Source organism: Nelumbo lutea, chromosome 6 (assembly GCF_056320005.1).
Source record: "Nelumbo lutea isolate HS-2025 chromosome 6, American lotus-T2T, whole genome shotgun sequence".
Classification (NCBI taxonomy): Eukaryota; Viridiplantae; Streptophyta; class Magnoliopsida; order Proteales; family Nelumbonaceae; genus Nelumbo; species Nelumbo lutea.
The window spans coordinates 17,767,098-17,790,100 of NC_142689.1; the positions used below are offsets into that span (position 1 = coordinate 17,767,098).

General features: G+C 38.3%; 1 protein-coding gene across 2 annotated transcripts; it reads right to left on the reverse strand.

The window, feature by feature from the left end:
• Positions 1 to 300: 300 nt before the first annotated feature.
• NUP1 (nuclear pore complex protein) lies at positions 301 to 19,558 on the reverse strand. 2 transcript variants are annotated; one of them, XM_088952295.1, is made up of 9 exons: positions 19,199 to 19,558; positions 18,279 to 18,367; positions 15,249 to 15,364; positions 14,118 to 14,334; positions 13,690 to 13,998; positions 13,527 to 13,616; positions 12,751 to 13,419; positions 3,469 to 3,947; positions 301 to 2,220 (listed from the first exon to the last, which is right to left on the reverse strand). In XM_088952295.1, exons 1-9 carry the CDS (start codon positions 19,446 to 19,448, stop codon positions 711 to 713), a joined length of 3,729 nt encoding a protein of 1,242 aa, XP_088808421.1. In that variant the 5' UTR covers positions 19,449 to 19,558; the 3' UTR covers positions 301 to 710. The 2 variants fall into 2 exon arrangements, with proteins under 2 accessions (XP_088808421.1, XP_088808420.1); XM_088952294.1 differs by having other exon boundaries at positions 19,205 to 19,556.
• Between the last annotated feature and the right edge of the window lie 3,445 nt (positions 19,559 to 23,003).

Here is a 23,003-nt window from a genome sequence, read left to right on the forward strand (position 1 = left end):
TGCCCCCACACAGGACAAGTCACCTTAAAAACAGCTTCAAATCTTTCCAAGTAAAGCGCCTTGTAGACACCGAATTAATTTTTTTTTTCCATCGGCTTCTGTGGCATGATCGGATTCCAATCTTATCGCAATAACAATATTTTGCATCTCTCATATAAAGTTGAAAAACACAAAATGTGATGAGAATGAATTCAATTGAAGCAACCATGATCTGAAGAATTAGTTGTCTAGCCTTCAGCTTTCAGAGGCCACAATATAAAGCCATTGGGTAACTGCTTTGCTAAATTTGACCCCGAAAAGTATATTAAGTATTCCTGCTACAGCTGATTTGCTTGCTTTCATCATTAAAGATTGGCAAGGAGATACATGGGGCACTGGCTGAGAAGTGTCTTTAATCAATACATAGCCTTTTCTTCTATGTTACACAGACCAAAGTACAAAATGACAACCTCTGAAGGAAACTGAGATCGATGCTCAAGTTCTTTGATCTCGCCACAACGACTAAACCAAAATTGGAACATTTTTTGACTTGCATGGCAAGAATAAACTGCAAAAAAGAGGTAAACGGGCTACCAGATTTCCAGTACAAAATAGGCCAATTTACCAGGAAATCTAACATAAGAAAATGCACGCGTGCAGCATCTCTAACTATAATTGACCCGTCATTGCCATTAGTTCAGACCACCTAGGTAGATAAAAACCAGTGGATACTACCTTTTCCGTTGTTTGTCTCGTTTGACTTTAATGAATTTCCGATTAGGTTTGTCACCACCCCCAGTGCCCAGTGAGAAACTTCCTCCAGTGAACTCGAGATTACCAGACCCCTGAAATGGAGATGTAGTCTGTGGAGCTACTGAACTCTGTTGCGTGCTGAACTGAAGAATATTAGGTGTGCTTGCCGGAAATGGAGAACCAAATGTGAAACTAGGTGATGTAGTAGCTTGCTGGGAAAATGTTGGAACTGCCGGTAGAGGTGCTTGTACTGTATCTTCAGCCATGCTATCCTCCACGTTCATCTGATCATTACCTGGGGAGGCTGTACCAAACGTGCCTGATGGATTTGGGGCCCCAAACAAAGGGCGTGATGGGGTGAGTGAGGCTGAAGTAGATGCAGAAGCCGAAGTGAATGAAAAAATAGATCCTGATGAGGAACCAATAGATGAGCCAAATGCCATTGGTGTGCTCCCGGTAGCAGCAGCAGGAGCAGTTGAGGATGCTCCAAAAGAAAATCCTGTTGCTGGAGAAGATGCAGTACCAAAGGCAGAACCGAATACTGATGATGTAGCTGCCTGTGAACTGGAACCAAATATACTGGTAGCACTGCTACTAGAACTAAAAGAATTAGCACCAGTAGAGAAGGTAGTTGATGTACCCTGTCCAAAGGCAGGACTTGAACCAAAAAGTTTAGGAGGAGTTGAAGAACCAAACAAAGAACTTCCAGAACTGAAAGCAGAAGACCCACTCAACCCAAACGTCGGAGATGAGGCAGATGACCCAAACTGACTTGGCATACTCTGTGTGAAAGGTGAAAGCCCAGTTCCCGCAGAAGCTACCTGAGCACCAAACTGTGATCCAGTGCCAGCACTGAAAAGATTAGAGCTCTGAGACTGGTTAGAGGAAGACGAAGCAGCATTTGTAGTATTAGCAGTGGCTGAAGCACCAAATGTAAAAACACTGCTGCTGCTACCTGCAAATGAAGATGATGTGCCAAAAGAAGAGCCTATGCTTCCAAATGGTGAAGCCTGCTTGGACCTTGGCTCCAAATCTGTAGACTCTGCACCAGATATTGTTGGTGCTGAAACCGAATTTGATGCAACTGTTGCAGATTTGCTGGATCCAAGCTGGAATATGGGTGCCACAGGAAATGAAGGAGCTGATGCCGAGGTAGATGGACTGCTGGCAATAGTCGCAGGAATAGTTGTAATGGTGGTAGTGGCAGTAATAGATGTAGAGCTGGTGGAAAAAATCTGGTTGAAAGAGCTAGCAGCAGGAGCTGAGAAAATAGAAGCGGTTGTGGCAAGGGACCCATTGCTTAGTCCTGAACTGTTATTAGAGGCACCACAAGACAAAATGCTTGGAGGAGTTGAAGTTGACAGACCAGAAGAAATAAAATGTTCAGGTTTTCTGAATGAATCTACAGCTTTCTGACCATTATCAGATTTATCTGACTCTCCAGTTTTTGACACAGTTTCTGTTGTTGTAGAAGTGACGGTGGCAGGACTAATCAATAGCACAAAGGGAGAATGTTAACAAAAAATTTTAAGATTGTTTCCAATATTAAATTTACAGTAAAAAAACAAAGCAAAGCAACTTATGGTGATGTCATGAAGATTCTGACATCATTACTTCACAAAGAATCTCTCTTTCAATTCTTGAACAGGAACATACAGGGGATGATGAAATACAAAAGTTTAAGATCCTAATGATTCTTTTTTGATATCATCCATGCATGATTGCATGTGTTAAGCATTTTGCTTTAACTTACATCATTATGTAATATCAATCCAAGGATTCCAACATCAAATGCAGACTCCTAATATGTGAATGACTTCATAATCCAGAATCACTTTGAATGCTTAAAATTCATTAAGCATTTCACCATTACATGGGAATTTTTTTTTTTTGGGTATCAATAAATATATGGGAAGTTAAGATTAGCTGTAATTGCCAGAAACATTTTCCCTAGAGATTAACCCGTCATCCTTTATTTGGAAAACACTAAAGATTATTTTAACGCCAAACGGGGATCTAGAATACTAGTAGTGGCAGTAAGAAGTAGTGTGTGGGTTGGTAGAAGTAAAGATCATACCAGATACTGAGTTGTCTGGATAACCTTCCTTTTCCATAGCCATGCTTTCTAAATATTTGGATCATGAAGAAAACTTGAAAACTTGTGTTTGCTTTTCTAATAATCTACTTAACTGTTCTAGATGCCCTTAAGCATTTTCTTTCCCTCTCCCAAAACACATTACAACCAAAACTTGCCCAAGTAAATATAGATTAGGTGACTCAACGTTGGTGGCATAATAAAACAATCCAGGTTATCAGTAAACTGTTTATTTTCTTTGGAATATTCTTTTCAGGAAAAAGAAGAGGCCAGTTTTACGTGGATTCAGACACTGCAATCAGAATCTGACATGTGTCCTGAAGTCTGACTTAGCAAGATGAAGAAACTAGGACTCATGAACAAATCTATGAAAAGCATGGAAAAATAGTCCATATTTTATTAAGCATTCACATTATAAATAACCTTGGGAAAAAAAAAAAGTTGAAAGATGGCATTCATCGCTAAATAAGCAATGAAACAGTCGAATAAAGTTATATAGAAGTGCCTTCAAGAATCAATGGAATATCAGAGCCTAATCCCCAGACATCACATCCATTTAAGAGAGCCCATGTAACACTGAGAGGTGGAATTATAAAGCCATTCTGCTAACTCATAAAGGAACTGTAAGGATGAAAACTAACCTGCCAAAATTCTCTAGCTTTGAGCCTGGCTCAGCACCAAATTTAGGGCCTGATGATTCATTAAAGCTAGAAGGCGCTATGGTAAAGGGCTTCTCAACACTTTTAGAGCCAAAGCTGAAAATTGGAGTACTAATTGGTTCTTTTGGTGGAGCTATGTTACTAAATACTGGCAGCAACTGAGGAGCGGGTTTAGCTGGCTGAGTAATTGTGCTGGGAGAAGACTTCTTTTCTGCAAGTGTTGATCCTTCAGAAGCTACTATATCAGCAATTTTGTTGAATATGAAACCTACAGAGGACTTGGCTTCAGAATTTGGGAGTTTGGTTTCAGCAGAAGAAACTGGAGACTTCTCTGTAGCTCCTGCTTCAGAAGACGTGGTTATATTCTCCATGGCAGATGTGTCCAATTTACCTTTTCCAGAAGCCAATAGTGTAGCTGTACTGCAAACTCCGCGGCTATTTTCATCCATCTCCAAAAAATCCTTCAAAATGAGAGTGAAAACATTAATAAATTAAAAAAATGAATTAACTAATGAAAAAAAAATTGTTACAATGACACCTCTTGATAACAAGAAATGGAACAAGTGAAAAAAGAAACAGAAACTTAGGGTCTTCAAAAGAGATTACGCTGGTCCTATTTTATCCACCCACCTCCAGCATCCCTCCACAATGTGCATGAAAAACATAAAAGGGGTTTAGGGTCCATTTGGTTTACAGTCGAAATTGGAATCGAAATCAAAATCCATTGGAATCAGAATGGTCTTTTTTTTATCGATAACAGAAATCTTTATTAATGAATAATACTTGTGAAAATTAATTACAGAAAATGGGGAGGTAAACTATCTTAACTCCCCAACATCAAAATGGCAACAAAATACTAAAAATGTGCCCAAAACAAAGAATCCTTAGCCACCCCTTGCTTAGCTAACCCATCAGCCATTGAGTTAGCACTTCTCTTCACCCAGCTGTATTGCACCTCCAAGTCCTTACACAGCCAATTAAATTTTTCTTCTCATTGCTGTAGCTCCACAAGCCACTGATATATCCTTTCAGCCACCTAATCACCACCTAAGAGTCCCCTCAATCACTAAGCATCTAACGCTTAATTCTCTTGCTCTTTGGATTCCCTTCAAGAACTGCTAGAATTTCGGCTCTAAGAGAGTCACCCTCTCCATTTGGCCCGGAGAATATGGCAGTAATATACCTCTCCTCATTCCTGAAAACACCCCCTATCCCAGAGGGCCCTGGATTTCCTTAAGCTACATCCCATCAAAATTCAGTTTTATGAATCCGGCAGGAGGGGGGTCCAAGTGGGACTACAGTTCCTTTTATACATAACAGCAGTAGCAACCTCTTTCCACTTTCTCACCATGTCTGCCATAGTGAATTCAGAGAACATCTCCATTGATTTCAGCCAATGAGCAACCCTTGAAAGCATCAAATCTGTTAGGTTTTCTGTGGTTCTTTCCTTATCTGAAAAAATTTGTGAATTTCTTTCTTCCCATATTGACCAACACACTGCAGCCCTGATGCTTCTCCACATAATCTTCCCCCTTCTCTTAGGCCAACTAAAGAAAGGAGAGAACAAGCATTGCACACTCAGGGGGGGATTCCAAGTATAACACCCACTCCCAAACAGTCTTAGTAAACAAGTAACCATAATATGATAAACCCATTTCCCCATCAGCTTTGCAAAGAATACACCTATTGGGAAGTAAACAGCAGTTGGGCCTCTTTCTTTGAAGCAAGTCATTTGTGTTGACTCTTTCCAGGAAAATTTCCCAACAAAAACTACCAACCCAAGGAGGAATGGGTCTGCTCCAAATCTCTTTAACCGAGAATGACAGCCCAAGCGTAGTAGTAGGTTGGACTAATGTCTCAAAAAACGAAGCACAAGAGAAAGAGCCAAATGAATAAGGGGTCCAGATTCTGGTGTCTCCCATACTAGGGTTCAGGAAAACATTTTCAAGGATGGTTAGCAAAGATGGCATATACCCCAAATCTGTATCCCTTATTGCCCTTCTCAACCCCAGATTCCACCCAAACCCGAAAAAAGAATCAAAAGGAACCAAGGAGGAAATGGGTTCATTTTTCAAATCTGACAAAGCAAACAATGATGGAAATTTGTCTTTTAAGGGTAGGTCCCCAACCCAAATTTGCTCCCAGAATTTTATTCGATTACCGAAGTTCAAATCGTACCTGATCCAAAGGGAGAAAACTGGAAGCAGATCATGAATGGCTTTCCATGGGGATGCGGCAGTAGTCCTTGCCAAAATTCCAGGATCCTAGTCATTCTCATCCAACCCATTATATTAACCACAATCTTCGTCCACAATTTGTCCCTTTCCAACGGGAATCTCCACAACCATTTCCCCAATAATGCCATGTTCCTTTTCCTGATACTCCCAATCCCAAGCCCCCTAGCTTCTTGCTCCTATTTACCACTTCCCACCTCACCCTATGGTCTTTCTTTTCCATTCTTGGCTCCCATAAAAAATCCCTCATTAATTTTTTTATCCTGTTGGAGACCTTTGTAGGAATCTTAAACACTAACATGAAGTAAATAGGAAGGTTGGAAAGGGTAGACCTAATCAAAGTGATTCTCCCCCCAAGAGAGATAATTTTTCCTCCAAAAAGCAAGCATTTTCTCAAATCTCTCTACTACCGGGTTCCAAAAGCTTTCACTCTTGGGGTTATCTCCTAGGGGGAGGCCCAAATAAGTGATAGGCCACTCCGAGATAGCACACCCTAACACACATGCATAATCACTTACTTCCCTTTCCTCCAAATTCACTCCCACCACACAACTCTTATAGAAGTTCACTTTAAGATTAGACATCTACTCAGAGAGTTGTATTGTCAGCTTTAGGTTTCTAATCCATCTTATATCCCCACCCTCACAAAATAGGGTTGTGTCATCTGCAAACTACAAGTGTGTAAGTGGTACTTCCCCCCTTCCGACTCTCCAACCTCTTATTAAGTCTCTAGAATCAGCTCTATGTATCAGTCTCCCCAGGACATCTGCAATCAAAGTAAAGAGAAAGGGGGAGAGTGGATCACCTTGTCTTATTCCTCTCATGGTCGGAAAGAAATCCACCGCAGTTCCATTCACCAATATCGAGTAATGGCAACTCCTGATACAACCCCAGATCCATCTACACCATTTGTCTCCAAAACCAAAACTTTTCATTACCTCCACCAAGAAGGACCAATCAACCAGGTCATAAGCCTTCTCTAAGTCTAGTTTGCAAACCACTCCCTTTTTCTTGGATTTCCTAAAATTCTCAAAGCTCTCATTTGCAATCAAATTTTGATCAGAATCTGCCTTCCCTTCACAAAAGCTCCTTCATTGGGTGTGATAATGGCTGGAAAAACTTTCTTAATTCTTAGAGACAAGACTTTTGCAATTATCTTGTACAGACTATTCACCAAACTAATCGGCCTGAAACCCCTTGGATGTGATACCTCTTTCTTCTTAGGGACCAATGCAACTAATGTGGAGTTTAAACCCAGATTGATGATTCCCCTCCTATGGAACTCCTCAAAAACCAACACTAGGTCCTTCTTCACAATATCCCAACAATCCTAATAAAATGCCATTGTAAATCCATCCGAGCCTAGAGCTTTCGTTCTATCCATTGAAAATATTGCTTCCTTTATCTCCTCTAAGTCAAAGTTTTTCTCTAACCCCACCTTGGTTTCTAAACTAAGAGTTGGACATTCCAACCCCTCCACCCAAATCCTCTCATTTAGAGGCCTTCCAAAATTTGATTTAAAATGGGTTGCAAAAGCCTCTGCTATTTCTGTTGGTTGGGAAAGAACAACTCCATCAACTTCTAGCTTAGAAATGATATTCTTCTAGTGTTTACCACAAAGTGAAAAAATCTAGTATTTCTGTGTCCCTCCTTTAACCATTCACATCTAGACTTTTGTCTCCAACTTATCTCTTCCTACAATATCCAGTTCCTCAATTTGCTCTGTTGAAATCTTCTTTCTTTCCTCCATTCTTCCAAATTCCAAATAGTTCCACTCCTTTATTTGAGATTTTAGGAATTGAATCTTTTTGTGGAATCTCATCCCCTCCCATTCAACTAACAGATTGTGTTGTTCCCACTATCCTTCGATCTTTTCTATGAATCCCGAATGGATCAACCACATATTCTCAAACCTAAAGGGAGCAGGTCCACCTCCTCTTAAGTCCTCCTTACACAACACTATAGGCCAATAGTCTGAAGTGCGTCCAGGGAGTGCTCTAGAATTTAGGTTCCCCCAATGCTCCTCCCAATCTGTTGAGAACAAGAATCTAACTAACTTAGAGCAGATTGGGTTAGATTGAAGGTTGGACCAAGTGTAGATATTGCTTTGGATCAAGAATTCCTTAAGCTCAAAATTATCCACGATTTGATTGAAATTTCTCATGCTGGTTGTCACTCTCTGTCTGAGATTGATGGTTTCCTCTATGAATCCTACTACATTAAAGTCCCCCCCACACCAAGGTCCTTCCCATAGGCCCCTAATATCACTCAATTCTTCCCATAACCTCTTCCTCTTCCTATAGTCATTGGGACCATATACATTTGTTAGTATCCATTCAAAATCGTCTTCCACCTGCCTAAATTTCAAAGAAATTGAATGATCTCCTATCATTTCTTCCAAACCTACCACCACATCTTCCTTCCACAATGTTATGATCCCACCCGAGGCTCCCCAAGACGGAGTAGCATCCCACTTTATCCCTTTAGAACTCCGAACACTTCTTACCCATCTACTATCAAAGTCCATTCTCTTGAACTCCTGAATTAACACCACATCCGGATTGAACTTCCTAATTACTTCTTTGATAGTTGCTCTATTCCTTGCATTACCCAATCCTCTCATATTCCAGCTTAGAATTCTCGTCTCAACTTTAGAATTTAACCCTAAAAAACCACCAAATATCTATTTGAATCCTTTCCTTCTATCCCCTCTCACCCCAAACTTATTATCCCCCTCGATATCTCTCTTTAATCTCTCCACTTCACTCAATTTTCTTTTCTTAATCTTGCTCTCCTCCTTTCTTTTTATTAGGGAAACTTTTAGATCATTTAGATTCTTCATCTTACACCCCAGCTTTCCAACAAATTCAGCTATCGAATCATCATTCCTAGTCTCCTTCCCTTTTTTATTTCTGTTCTTTCCATAACTAGTCCTCTCCTCCATTCTAACATCCTCCTCCTCATTGCACACCAACTCAGACCCATTTGTAACTCTCCTTTGTAGCTCATTTTTATCGATTTCACCCATTATGCTCTTAATGATTCCCCATATTCTTTCTTCCCTTAAAGTTCCCTCCATCCTCACCTCTCCCCCCTTCTTTCCTTGAGGACTCAGTGTGGCCTCCTTCTCATGGGCTTCTGAGACTGGATTGGGAATGAAATCTGGAACAAGAGAAACAGAAGCCGCATCATTGTTAAAAGCTAAATGAACAGGGTTAGCAGGGTTACCTGGGTTCGGCTGGGCAAAGGGAATTGGGATTGTAGGCGGACGGATGGTTGTCAAGCTGTGTGTGTCAAAATTGGAGTCTTCTGTCTCCTCGTTTTGGAAGGAAATACTCCCCATTATTCTGTTTCCACAACGACTGCTCCACTTACCCAATTGTTTACCATTCTGTGATGTATTCTTGCTCAGTTCTGGGTTAACGTAAGCTAACATCTCGGTTTTCCGTACAGCACTAGCGCTTGAGAGAGGTTTTTCCAGTTCTGGGCACCAGAATTGCCCCCCACCTCTTTGATTGTGAGTCTCTCTGTTTTCAGCCTCTGTGTTGTGCATCTCTGCCTCCTCGTTCCCTTCTTGTTCTCCCACCAAATCTCCATGGAATAGGCGGTCCAAGTTTAGGGACTCCCTGTTATGGTCCTCTTGAGATCCTTCATCTTCCAAGCTTCCAAAACTTGAGATGTCGTCTGAACTCGCCTCCTCAAAGTCACTATCTGAACCACAGCTTATCCACCCTTGGTCTTCTACATCCCTCCCTTCTTTCTTATCCCTCAGATAGCGCAGATTAGGGTGATCTGCTGCCCTACCTTCTTGTTCCTCAACACCCAGTCGAGGGACCCAACACAGAGATCAAGTTTCTCTCTCTGTTCGGCATTTTTCCTTTTGTTTCAATTCGGCCAGTGCAATTTTGGAAGATGATAGATGGGATTTTTCATCTATCATCTCCTTCTTTCTTTCCCGACCCACGTGACAACTTAAAGTGCCTCTATGAGTGTTTATACTATCCAGCTCGCCCAATATTCGAACCGGCTCAGAGTGTGCGCCCTGGTTATTACCATCCGAACCCAAACCCCTTCTTGCCACATCAGCATAGGACTGTCGACCATAGCCAAAAGTCTTTAGTTCAAAAAAAATTGAATTAATTGCTTTAAATGGAGTGCTTTGGGACTGGTTAACCTCCTGCGACCCTTCTATTTTCATTGTACCAGTTTTCTTCTTCAGCCCCTGAAAGCCACATGTACTCCGACTGGCTACCTCAGCATCTCCTTTTTCAGTTGTTCGTCTTCCCCAAAGCAACGCCTCAACTACTGAGGCAATCCAAACTTTGTACCAGGCACCCTCCAAGCATATCTCAATCGAACGGGGCACTTGTTCTGGTTTCAATCCTGCAACTCTAAGTTCCACTGCTCGCAAGCTCCTCTGGTTTATCTCCAGCACTACTCCACCCAAGGTTTTTGCTACTTTTTCAAAAGTTGTTTCGTTCCAGAGGTGAAAAGGAAGTCCTAGCAACTTAATCCAAAAGCTACCTTCTTCTGGTTCGATTTCATTACAGATTGGGAGCCATTTTTGTATCTGTACCAATCCGCCATCAATCTGTATCATGTTGAAGCTCCACTTCTGAACATCAACTTCCAGGATAGCTTTCTTCTCAGAGAAAGGCAATAGTATAGGATCACCTTTCAACTTTAACTTTTGTGCCACTGCATCTAGGATTTTTGTCCAGTCCTTTACTTCCCTTTCAACCGTCAGAACCATTTTGTGCTCCCAATTTTTCCTCCCTTCTTCAATTGTTAATCTCCGACGTACGGTTGAGCTTGCTACCGTTACTTCTCGACAGACAGGGGTCTGGTCCAGGTTGGTATTAGGTAACCACTGGGAGCAGGAGTTACTTCCCTTCGGTGATTCTTCTGCTGCCTCACTCTCAACTTTCAAGAGGAAAGATTGAGGACCACCAGCAAAGGAAGCCCACCCTTGCTTCCTCGGACCTTCAGGCACGCAAATCATCTGCTTTTTATTAATGCCAAAGTGTTCTAAAACTGTGAAAAACCAACCTCTCCCGTTCCTCTTCAGAACCGCTTCGTATCTTTTTCCGGAGTAGCCGAAAGAATCTTTCCACCCTTCTGCCTTGATTAACTGTTCCATCTACGAAGCCTTTCAGCCAGAAACAGGCTTCCTTTGGTAAAAGGATCGCAGTCCTGCTACCTTCCCTGACTTTCAGGGACTCTTTACCCTTTGCTCATCCTTGCTCGAAGATGAATCTCTTCATTTCAATGCTCAGATCTTTTCTCCACCCCCCGCCAGCCTAAAACTTTCCTCCACCACCATTCGTCTCTTATCTCCTCCTCATCAAGTACATATTTCATACCAAAACCAATCAGAATGGTCTATTCCCATAGTCTGTTTGGTTCAGACAGGACACAGGAATAGGAATGGAATTTCATTCCCAAGGGAGGGAGATGGCCATTCCCTCAAATGGGGGAATGTCATTCCACCAGGAATGGGAATGGGACTTTGATTCTGTCTAACTAAACAGTTGGAACCGAAATGGCCCATTCCAATTCTGATTCCAGACCCCTATTCCTGTAAGCCAAACGGGCCCTTGGAATCTGAACCACAGCTTATCCACCCTTGGTCTTCTACATCCCTCCCTTCTTTCTTATCCCTCAGATAGTGCAGATTAGGGTGATCTGCTGCCCTACCTTCTTGTTCCTCAACACCCAGTCGAGGGACCCAACACAGAGATCAAGTTTCTCTCTCTGTTCGGCATTTTTCCTTTTGTTTCAATTCGGCCAGCGCAATTTGGAAGATGATAGATGGGATTTTTCATCTATCATCTCCTTCTTTCTTTCCCGACCCACGTGACAACTTAAAGTGCCTCTATGAGTGTTTATGCTATCCAGCTCGCCCAATATTCGAACCGGCTCAGAGTGTGTGCCCTGGTTATTACCATCTGAACCCAAACCCCTTCTTGCCACATCAGCATAGGACTGTCGACCATAGCCAAAAGTCTTTAGTTCAAAAAAAATTGAATTAATTGCTTTAAATGGAGTGCTTTGGGACTGGTTAACCTCCTGCGACCCTTCTATTTTCATTGTACCAGTTTTCTTCTTCAGCCCCTGAAAGCCACATGTACTCCGACTGGCTACCTCAGCATCTCCTTTTTCAGTTGTTCGTCTTCCCCAAAGCAACGCCTCAACTACTGAGGCAATCCAAACTTTGTACCAGGCACCCTCCGAGCATATCTCAATCGAACGGGGCACTTGTTCTGGTTTCAATCCTGCAACTCTAAGTTCCACTGCTCGCAAGCTCCTCTGGTTTATCTCCAGCACTACTCCACCCAAGGTTTTTGCTACTTTTTCAAAAGTTGTTTCGTTCCAGAGGTGAAAAGGAAGTCCTAGCAACTTAATCCAAAAGCTACCTTCTTCTGGTTCGATTTCATTACAGATTGGGAGCCATTTTTGTATCTGTACCAATCCGCCATCAATCTGTATCATGTTGAAGCTCCACTTCTGAACATCAACTTCCAGGATAGCTTTCTTCTCAGAGAAAGGCAATAGTATAGCATCACCTTTCAATTCTGATTCCAGACCCCTATTCCTGTAAGCCAAACGGGCCCTTGGAATCCTGGATATGGGATTTCCGATGTCAAGGTGCAGCAGTGACCCCATTTAATGATAAGGACCGACAAATCTATGTCAGTGGAGTTTCCAGAACATTCACCATATTAGTCTGAAGTAGAAGCATTTCTATCAAGATAAGGCCATGATTTAATCAGGGAGAATCTGAAGGACAGATTATTAAGAACCCTTAGTGTTCAAGTTCAACCCATGCATATAGTAGGAGGCATGAAAATGCTACATTTTCATATGCACCATGCACTAATTAAAAATATAAAATAGGATAACAGAAGTAAGGATATCCAGAAAAATTTATTAAAATCCAAATGAAAAGAGAAGACAAATTCAATGAAACACAACCATTCCAAAATCCAAGATTGTCTAGCTGAACTATGTCAAATAAACTCATACTGACCTCATGTGCACTCATTTGGAAAGCCCGTTTCTTTTGTGGAGGATTTGAAGTAAAGTTGGAGGTCACCAAATCAGCAGTCTTAAAAGCAGGTACAGCATCTTTAATCAACATTGTAGTTTCTGCACCATTAGCTTTAGGAGCCAATTTGTCTCCCATATTCTTTGGCACATTTTCTTCAACCTTGTCAAGCTTTTGACAACTAGAATCAATGCCCAGAGTTTGCTGAACACCACCAGTGGTACCTTGTATACTAGGCAGCAACTTTGATGAATCTACTTCATCCATACTTCTTATAGCATGTTCATGTGGCGTACTAAGCATCAACTTGGAAGGTGATCTCTCCCTAGCAATAGCCAGCTTGAGCTCAGATGATTTTTCTTTAGGAGAAGGTACTAACTTATCAAGCTGCTGCAATATTTTCCAAGCCATCTCAGTGGACTGGGAAGGGATAGATGGTATACTTGTGCTGGGAACACTATTATCCCCATTTTCTGCAAGCTTCATGCTTGAAATATTTTGTTTAGGTTCTTCGAACAAAAGTGGACTCCCAGGAACTGATAAGCCCAGACCTTTTGAAGGTGTCATCAGATTAGTCTTCTGACGATTCCTACGTATAGGGCCAACAGATCCAATATCATTGTCTAAAACTGAAATTCTTCGTTTAGAGACCTGCATATTGGCAATTACAATGAATACATTTGCATATTAAAAAAACTGAACCAAAAGTATGTATGCATGTAATGGTTTTTCCATTGACTCGGGACTACCAATCCCACCTGTTTACCACTAGAAAGTGTTCCATTCTCCCATGTCCACTGAGATGATGTTGAGGTGCCAGCATACCCATCAATTATCGACTCTGTAGCCTGGAAGATGACCAATATAAGATTTTGCTTTCTCAGAGATTAAGAACTTGACAAAACATTCTATGGCATATACCTTAACGGTAGCAGTGGAATGAACTCTTGAATATGGAGTACGAGCCATACTGTATATTGCAGATCTGCCTCGAGGTCTTGGAGTCAGATAGCAGTTTTCAGAAGCCCCAGAAACACCAGCAAAGCGGACAGCTGACCTTGGTGCAAGTGACATTTTGGGTGACTTCTGAGGTAATGGTCCATTACTTAGCAAAGACATATCTCCCCTGAGTGCTTGGCTACGCAAGCCTAATGGGGACACTTTTGAAAGCCTAGTACCCATGTAGGCTTTAGCGAGTTCAGCTGGTGAAGCAATATCCTCTTCAAGGATCTGAGAAAAAATAGTAAACAATAAATACAAAAATAGAAATTTGGTAGCAAGCAACTTCTCTGATGAGAAATATATAAAAGCATAAAGAATCAACAAGTATAAGAAAGGAGGAAATGAACCTGTTTTTCTATACTTGAGCTGACGGCAGTAGCTGAAATGCTTCCGACCAATCTATGGCTTTCCACCCCAACTGCTTGCCCTGGAATATATTCAGTTTCCACTCTGTTAAGAACTGGTACCAGCTGTGACTTACTTGGTTCAGGCCTTTTATCATCTCTTGCGGGTATATCAACAGTCCTCGACCGCAGTAATTCTGTTAAGTGATCAATCTCATCTCTGCACAGGAATGGAAGTACATTACATGTAGAATTATAAAGCAGGTAATATTAGAAATTATAGATCATTTAAAATGCCATGCAAGTGCCTTGTTAAGACTACAACAAAAAAGTACTTAAAAGTATAACAGAATAGGAGAGCATTTGTGAGGAAAAAACAACAAACATGCAGTCTTTTGAGCTATTTGATGGACTAACCTACAAAATATTATGTTCCAGACAACAATAAGCATACATTATATAGTATAGCATTACAGATAAGACACCTGTATTCAACTAGGATTAATATATCAGGAGTCAGGACATGTCTCGGGCTCTCATCCCAAAGTATTTTTGAGGAACAAGACTCATCAAAATGGTCGATCATGGTCCAAATGTATGCACAATCATGGCATAAGAGGACATAGCTTCTTTACATCTGACTAGACTGACTTCAGCATTTCACATGATTGGAAAAGTCAAAACAATTAAACCAAGTTGGCAAATCAATTTTGTTTCACAAAAACATAGCAATATCACTATCATCCAGACTTATGGTTTTCAAAACTCTATTTAACTGTTACACCTTAATCATTGTATACAAAAACTTTAAATAATAAATATCATATACTTTCATAGCAAAGGCACTTCTTAGGCATCCATTGGGTGTATGATCACTTTATTCCCATTTTCCTTGACCCTTAAATAAAATTTATTGTATATGAATTACAATGTTATTTACCATGATAGATATTACATTTTACAATCAAAGGCATAATAGGAGCAAATAAAACATTAAGCTCAAATAACAAAAGGGTGTGATGCAGACTATACAGTATATGAGCACTGTTGAGTAGCCATCAATGTAAATAGTAAATACAGTTTACATATTTGGTCATATGGCAACTAGCAATATCTGATTAACACAAAACTTGCCTGGTAAAAGTCTTCTGCTTCAGAATTTTCTCTAGCTCATTAATCCCATTACCGTCAGAACAATTATTTGTGACATCACCTTCACCGTGGACACGTTCTTGTGCATCAGAAGTATACTGCAATAAAAGGTTCACATACAACATGACCAACAGATAATATTAAAACTTCAGGAACGCTAACCGCATAAAACAGAGACAGCAACAAAATGCTACGATTTAACAGTTACAAGTAAAATAGGAAACATACATACCTATATATATGTTGGTGTAGATCATACAAGGAAGAAAGGAAAAAAAAGACATAGTTTGAGTAAGTCCACTCCTATCAATAAATGAATATGATTTACCAGATTGCCAAGGTGCTTAAATACTTAAGATTCATGATCTTATGTTTTATTTCATATTATATTTTCATAGAGATATAAAAAGCAAGGAGCTTTTTAAATATAAAAGGTGATTATAAAAGTATGCTAAAAATTATGGACAACAAACACAAAAGTAGCCCACCAAAGATACAATAGGGCAACATGATCTAACTTCTAAGGCAATAAAGGCTCATCAACTCTCTCAGAAACCATCAAGTCCAATTTGCAGGAGCCCAAAAGGTGCAAATCTCATTTGGCTTATTTGATAATCATTTGGCCCCCTTCCAGAACATCCCCCACCTAATGCAAAAGAGGAAACAAGGGTTCCAAGGGACAGCCAACCCAAGGTCTACAAAATACCAATGTTCCCATGTAAGAAACAAAATACCTCACACCATAAGGCCACTAAATGCCCAAACAATGCTTCTCCCATATAACTCTCTTTATTGATAGAGATGGTGATGATTAGAGAACGGCCAGGAGATTCCTGCATATGTTAGCACATGACATGCCTTGGAACACTTTTTGATTGCAGGTAGAGAAATCCAAATTGCACCCCAAAAAAATCACCACCACCAAATCATCATTACCAAGGTTTAAAATGTCAGTGCCAATGGAAACATATGTCAGATGGAAACATTGAAAAATGTATAAGCATGGTGGAAATATTATGAAATACGTGGAAATATACAATGATATTTTGTGAAATGATAAAATAAATATTAATACACCCTTTTAGACTATCATTTTATTCCTTAGTCTTTTTTATTAACTGTATCTTAAAATCTTAAGCTTAAACTAAAAATGAATAAATTAAGTGAATACTATTATCGGAAATGTCAGATGGAAATATTGTAAAATGCATAAACATGGTGGAAATATTACGAAATATGTGGAAATATACAATGGCATTTTGTGAAGTGATAAAATAAATACTAATACACCCCTTTAGACTATTATTTTATTCCTTAATATTTTTTATTAACTGTATCTTAAATTTTAAGTTTAAACAAAAAATAATTTAAGACTATTTAAGTAACTCATTTGTCAATAATATGGTATACCGTGTATAACTATTTAAGTAATTAAGTAATGGCTACTTGGTATCTCATGAAATATAACCAAGGGTTTCTACACATCACTGAACCAAAGAGGGGGAAGTCAAAGTTGAAGCTAGCTGAAGCATTTTTATCAAAAAAAAAAAAAGCTAGTCGAGGCACAAAGACCGAATGAGAAGAACTCCAACTCAGATTTTGTACTCCAAGTGAGAAAAATAGAAAAAATGTGGATTTGGAAAAGATAGTGGAAACCGAAGTCCAACTAAGCAAATTGATGGGATTATCTTTTATAGGAGGGGAAGATTTTGCAAGAAAAACCTTTAGCAAATTGGAATTGATGTTTGTTTTGAATATGGAAAGTTCTAATGTGGAGTCTGAGCAGAAGTTGGTTGTTGTTAGGATCATGTCTGAAGTTGAAGATGAGAACAGAGAGCTTTCAATCCCTTGAGGGTTTTGGGTCTTGGTAGTGGTGTTAGGGTGTTTGAGTTTTTCTCCCATTATTTGTGGGTGATATCTTGTCACCTTCTTGTATCTTCTCTTCTTTTCTAATAAAATGTCCTTTTTTATTCATTACCAACAAAATGATCTTTTGTCATATATGTAAGATCATGACTAATTACCAACTTCCCTAGAAATAGAAAATTAAAACCATGAACTAGAAAAAGTTAATTTCTCGAGCTGAGATAATTTGCAATGACAACAAACACAATGTCCAAAAACTATTTATAATGAGGTTATTAAAGTGATCATAAATAGATATGAGATTCCGACTCTAAATACAGCATTCAATCAAGGTTTAGATTAGGTGATATTAGATAAATCACAAGAATTAAAAAGATATATATATATATGTATATATGTATATTATACACACACACAATCCAGTGCAGCAGAAGGTACATCATAATTGAGATCAGGGGAAAATGCAACTTGTCTGGAACAAAAAGCTAACAATTAGATTCACTCAGACAGACACATGCACATCTAATGCAAAATAAGGTCTTTTTGCAAAAAAGAATAAGAACATGTTAAATTTCCAAAGAACCACAACTATATTTCTGAACCATTGTTGCATGGACACGGACACAAGAATCAGAATTTGATGCATGTCCAGGAGTGACCAGAGGCATGACCAAAAAAATGACTTGCAGACATATCTATAAACAAGTATAAACTATTAAGATACTAGAGATTTTGTTCAGGTATAGTATTATAAAACTATAGAATAAATTTCAGAACTAGTGATGCAGGATCATGAGTGACTCAATAAGACAAAATAATGAAACTACTAAGATACTACAGATTTTGTTCAATTTTAGCATTATAAACCTATAGAAAAATTTTCATAAGATTGTCTTTATTAATTAATGACATTTTGTAGGAAAATTGGCACTCAATGTGTAAATAATTATTTGTTTATGTCAAATATGCAATGAGAGAAAGAAACAACACACAAAAGTGTTCCTCAAGAATTTAATGAGTTTCGAAGTTCTCTTGTGACATCTGTTCAGAAGATACCATGCAACACTAGTCAGAACACACACCATGAATGGCCCCATCTGTAATGATTGACACAAGAGAAAAAGTATAAGAAACCTTATGACTTACAATTTCTTCAGGAGTCTCATTCCTCAATTCTTCAGGAGTCTCCTTCCTCAATTCTTCAGGAGCCTCAAGCCTCAGTTCTCTGTTTACTTCTGTTCACATTAAAAATTCATATGAAACAACATTAATAATAATGTAAAACAACAGTCCCGACTCAAAAGAAAATAACAGTAAAGCAACCCATAGATGATACCCACCTCGAGCACGTTGAAGAAAACATAATTCAATTGACACTTGGCAGAGTTAACTCAAATCAAAATCAAAATATAAAAAAAAAAAAAGAAAAAACAGTAATGAGATACAGAAAACTTATCAAAGGAAGGCATTACCAGTAAATAATTGAAATTAAAATATTCTAAAAATAAAGAATGTGATTATTTGAAATAACAACTGTGCCATACCCCAACAAGCAACCAAATATTGCAAAACTTAAAGTTCTTCCTGACTAAAAATAATGGTAACAAATTAAAGTTGACTATAAAAAAAGTAATAAATTAAAATCGTTTTAGAAGTTTTGCCAATTTAAAATCAAAATCTGCATTACTATGTATTCCACAAAATTCTCCAGCTTCAGCCTTCAGACTCCAAAAACAGAAAAAACCATCCACTTCAACTTCAGACACAAACTCTACTTCGTCATTCCCAATCGATCTCTGGCAAAAAAGAAAAAGCGACGCCTTTCCATAGAAGCCAATTATTATATTCACTTGATTGCTAACAAACATTAACGACGACGAATTTCACCCAAATCTCCCGTGCCCAATCGCCCAATTATAGAAGCCTTAAAACAAAACACCAAAACCCTAAAATTACGAGAACCCCAAAACTCCCCAATGACAAGCTTCAAAACACAATGGCTTGCAAAACTAGAAGAGCCAAACAACGCGAAGCAAGTGATTAGACAAATGCATAGAGAATCGAACCTGTACCGGGCGGCGGAGCAGGAAGACCCTTGCGAAACACAGACGAGAATAACAACTGGGCGCTTTTCGTGATTATCCTCGAAGCTGGATCGACAAGCTTCGAAATCCACCCGTTCCTCCTTGCTTCAACAGGGTTCCGGATAGCCGTCGCCGGCCGGTCGTAAGGTGTCGTCGGCGCTCTTCGGAACGGCCTCTTCCGGAATTTGCCACCTGCTCCTCCTTCGTAAGCCCCTCCCGCCGCCGTCGCCATGAAAGCTGAATTCGAAGCAAAACCAGGGACACGGAAAGAGAAACAACAAATACCTATAATAGGGTTTTCATTTCTCAGAGAAGAAGAGGAAAAATAGCAACAACGCGATACGAATGAGAGAGAGAAAACTCGGTTTTGGTAATCGGTAACGTATAAGCATACACTATACGGTATTTCTACGCCCACTATGTATTCGATCTAGATGTCCAAGATCTGTGATCGGACGGACGAGATTGTTGAGTTGAAGTATCTACAATACTATTAGGAGTATGTGATGATTCGGTTGGTTTTTTCAGGTTAGTGGAGATTATCAAAGGTGACGTGATCCAATGGGAGATAGACACGCAAGACAAATTAAAGGAGCGCGTTTGAAAGCTTTTTAAATGTTCAGCGCCTCAGCGGGGGTTGGAGAGAGGCATTTGAACTGTGGAAGATCTGTCCGCGGAGAAGTACTCGGTTTGGGAAGAATACAAGTACAAATATGTACAGCGGTTTGGCCACTGATGTAAATTTGTGGTAGTGCGATTAATTTGTGTGCAATTTTTTACTTATTTTTGTTTCAACTTTTACCTTATTTTGTTTGATTGCTGAGCAAATGAAGTAAGAAGAAACCTGAGGTGGAGTAAAGTAAAAGTGTAAAACCCAAAATAAAATTAAACCAGAATTCGTATTCTTTTCATATACAATCCCATGTGTTTGTATTAGTGCAAATAGAATTGCAGTGCAATCAAGTAAAATCTTTTAGCCTATGATTGGTTGCAGTGCAATTTTATTTGCTCTACTATAAATGCTTGAGAATGCAAATTCTAGTTTAATTTTGTTTTGGTTTTCATTTTATTATTCAGGACTTATTTTACTTCATTTGTACCACAAAACAAAATAAAATAAACTTTGAACTATCATCATTTGTACCACAAAACAAAAAAACGTAACTTGTACCAAAATCATTTGCACTATCACCGTTTTGCATCAATACAAATAAATTCGCATTGCAACCAAATATAGCATTAGAGATTAGAAATAGAACTAGCATAGTAGCACGGGCAATAAAACCCTGAAAATTGAGATATAGGCAAAAAAAATAAAAAATAGAGGAAATATCAAAAGTAATGTTATGATGCACAATAAAAAAATAACAATTATAATAAATTTATCCAAAAAATCATCTACGTTACTTCTGTTTATATTAATGTTTTCGATAGAGAAAGTAATCTAAGTTCAACTAACTAAATTTTTATTTGATAAATAATAGTTAATTAAGTTGTCATTTTCTAAATACATATATTTATTCTTTTTCGTTTTCTATTTTTAGCTAATAACTCTCGATTATTGCGTTCACTTTTATCTAATATAATGAATATATAATTATTAGAAATGTGTTGAAGTTGTTTCATTTTTGTAATTTTGTATATAATCTATTTTCATATAAAATTATTTTATTTATGGTCGTAATAATAAGGGGTGGTTTTGGTAATTACAATATTTTATGTGTGTTGAACATTACTCATCTTTATTGCACTTAAGAATGTCACTTTTTCACCCCGACTTCCCCAACCCTGTGAGGCTGAGGATGGAGATAGGAAAATTTTCTTTTATTTTAAGCAAATATATTTTCCAACAAAAGAAAATAATTAATAAGTTTAATGTATTTGGGTCCCTAATGGAGAACTTGTCTTTGCTATGTATCAAGGATGGAGGGTAGCTTTTATCGCCGATAAGGATTGTGGTTGAGGATGGGGATTTGTTTCAAAGTTAGGGAGGGGAATAGGGAATATGACCCTTGCCCTAAACCTACCTAATTGCAAATAAATTAAAAAGTTAATGGTCAAGATTTAAATAATTACATCTTATAAACTAAGACTAGTAAAATCACACGGAAGTTATTAAAATGATCATTTTAGATGTAGTAGTAATCTCACAAAACACATTAAAGTATAAAGTCATTTTGCCTTAAACATATAAAGGGTTCCATATTAAAATTAAAATGGTTTTTGAGAAAAAAATGAGTATTTTAAATTTTGTATGGGAGGAGAGAGAGAGATCAAGTACATGTAGTAGATGGTCAATCTTCAGAAAAAAAAAATGTAAGAGATATTAAATTTTTTTATGAGAGGGATGGGGAGAGTCAAGTATCATGTGATGATTCTGGCCATGGAATGTCTAACTCGAATGATCCAAAAAGTTGAACATGAAAGTCAGCTTCAAGGAATACAAATTTCCTCTAGAGCTCCCTCTATTTGTCACCTCCTTTTTGTTGATGATATTCTTTTATTTATGATAAGTCATCAAGAGGAGTTAGATAATCTCAAAATTATCCTTGATAACTTCCAACAAAGTTCATGACAATTAATTAATTTGGAACAATCAGAAATCTATTTTAGCAAAAGCACTCATCCTTGTCACCAAAGAATGATTAGGAGACAACTTCAAATGAAAAACCTCCATGATAATTCTAAATACTTAGGGCTTCCTTTAATTTGGGGTATAAATAAACACAATCAACTCTCTTTCCTTCTGGATAATCTTAGAAATAAACATAATGCTTGGAAATCTTCATCCACTAGTCAAGCAGGTAAAAGAATTCTTATTCAATATGTGCTTCATTCCATTCATGATCATAGTAGCACAACTACCTCAAAAAACCATTTATGCCATGGATCGTATTGTTAAAAATTTATGGTGGAAAAAAAGATCCAATTACAATCCTCATCCTTATCACTAGTGTTCCTAAACTAAACTAACATTAACTAAAACTCATGGTGGACTAGGATTCAGAGAAATAAAATTAATTAACCTAGTTTTTCTCAAAAAGCTTGCTTGGCGTTACCTTAATGAACAACATAAATGCTGGATTCAGATTTGAAAAATCTAAATATCTCTATTTGAATGATTTTTTTCCTCAACCCATTCCACAAATCAGTTCTTATTTTTGGAAATCCACTGATCATAAAATTCAAACCCTTTTTCATGAGGTTGGTTTCATTGTTTCAGTAAACTTCACCAGTCCAATTTCTCGAGTACATTAGATCCAACATAATAACTCTTTTCAAATGATCCATTGTCCTATTATTGTAGAGATCCTAAATTATACTTTTACTGATCTTATACAAAATGATGATTGGAATGCCCCCTTAATCCAATATTTATTTGATGTTGTTAAAGTTCTGTATTAAATGGATATGGCACCTTTCATGCCCCCCTTGGTATCAACTCTTAGTACGGCATGTCATAAGTAATTATCTTCCATTCAAAATTAAAACTCAATCAAGATCAATATCAAACTTGTGTCTTTTGTCAAACCAATCCAAAATCCATCAATCACTTGCTCCTAGAATGTTCTTTTCCTCAATCTATACTTTTGCTTCTCCCTGTAACATTATTTTAAACACTTCTTCTTATCTTAACTGGATTGAATGCATAATTGATATTGAACAAAAAATCCCAATAAATATGATTTTTGGAAAATTCTGAGTCGGTATGCCATTGCTTTATACTATATTTGGTTTGCGAAAAATGAAAAGAGTTTTTAAGGATTATGGTCTCTCCATTATTTGG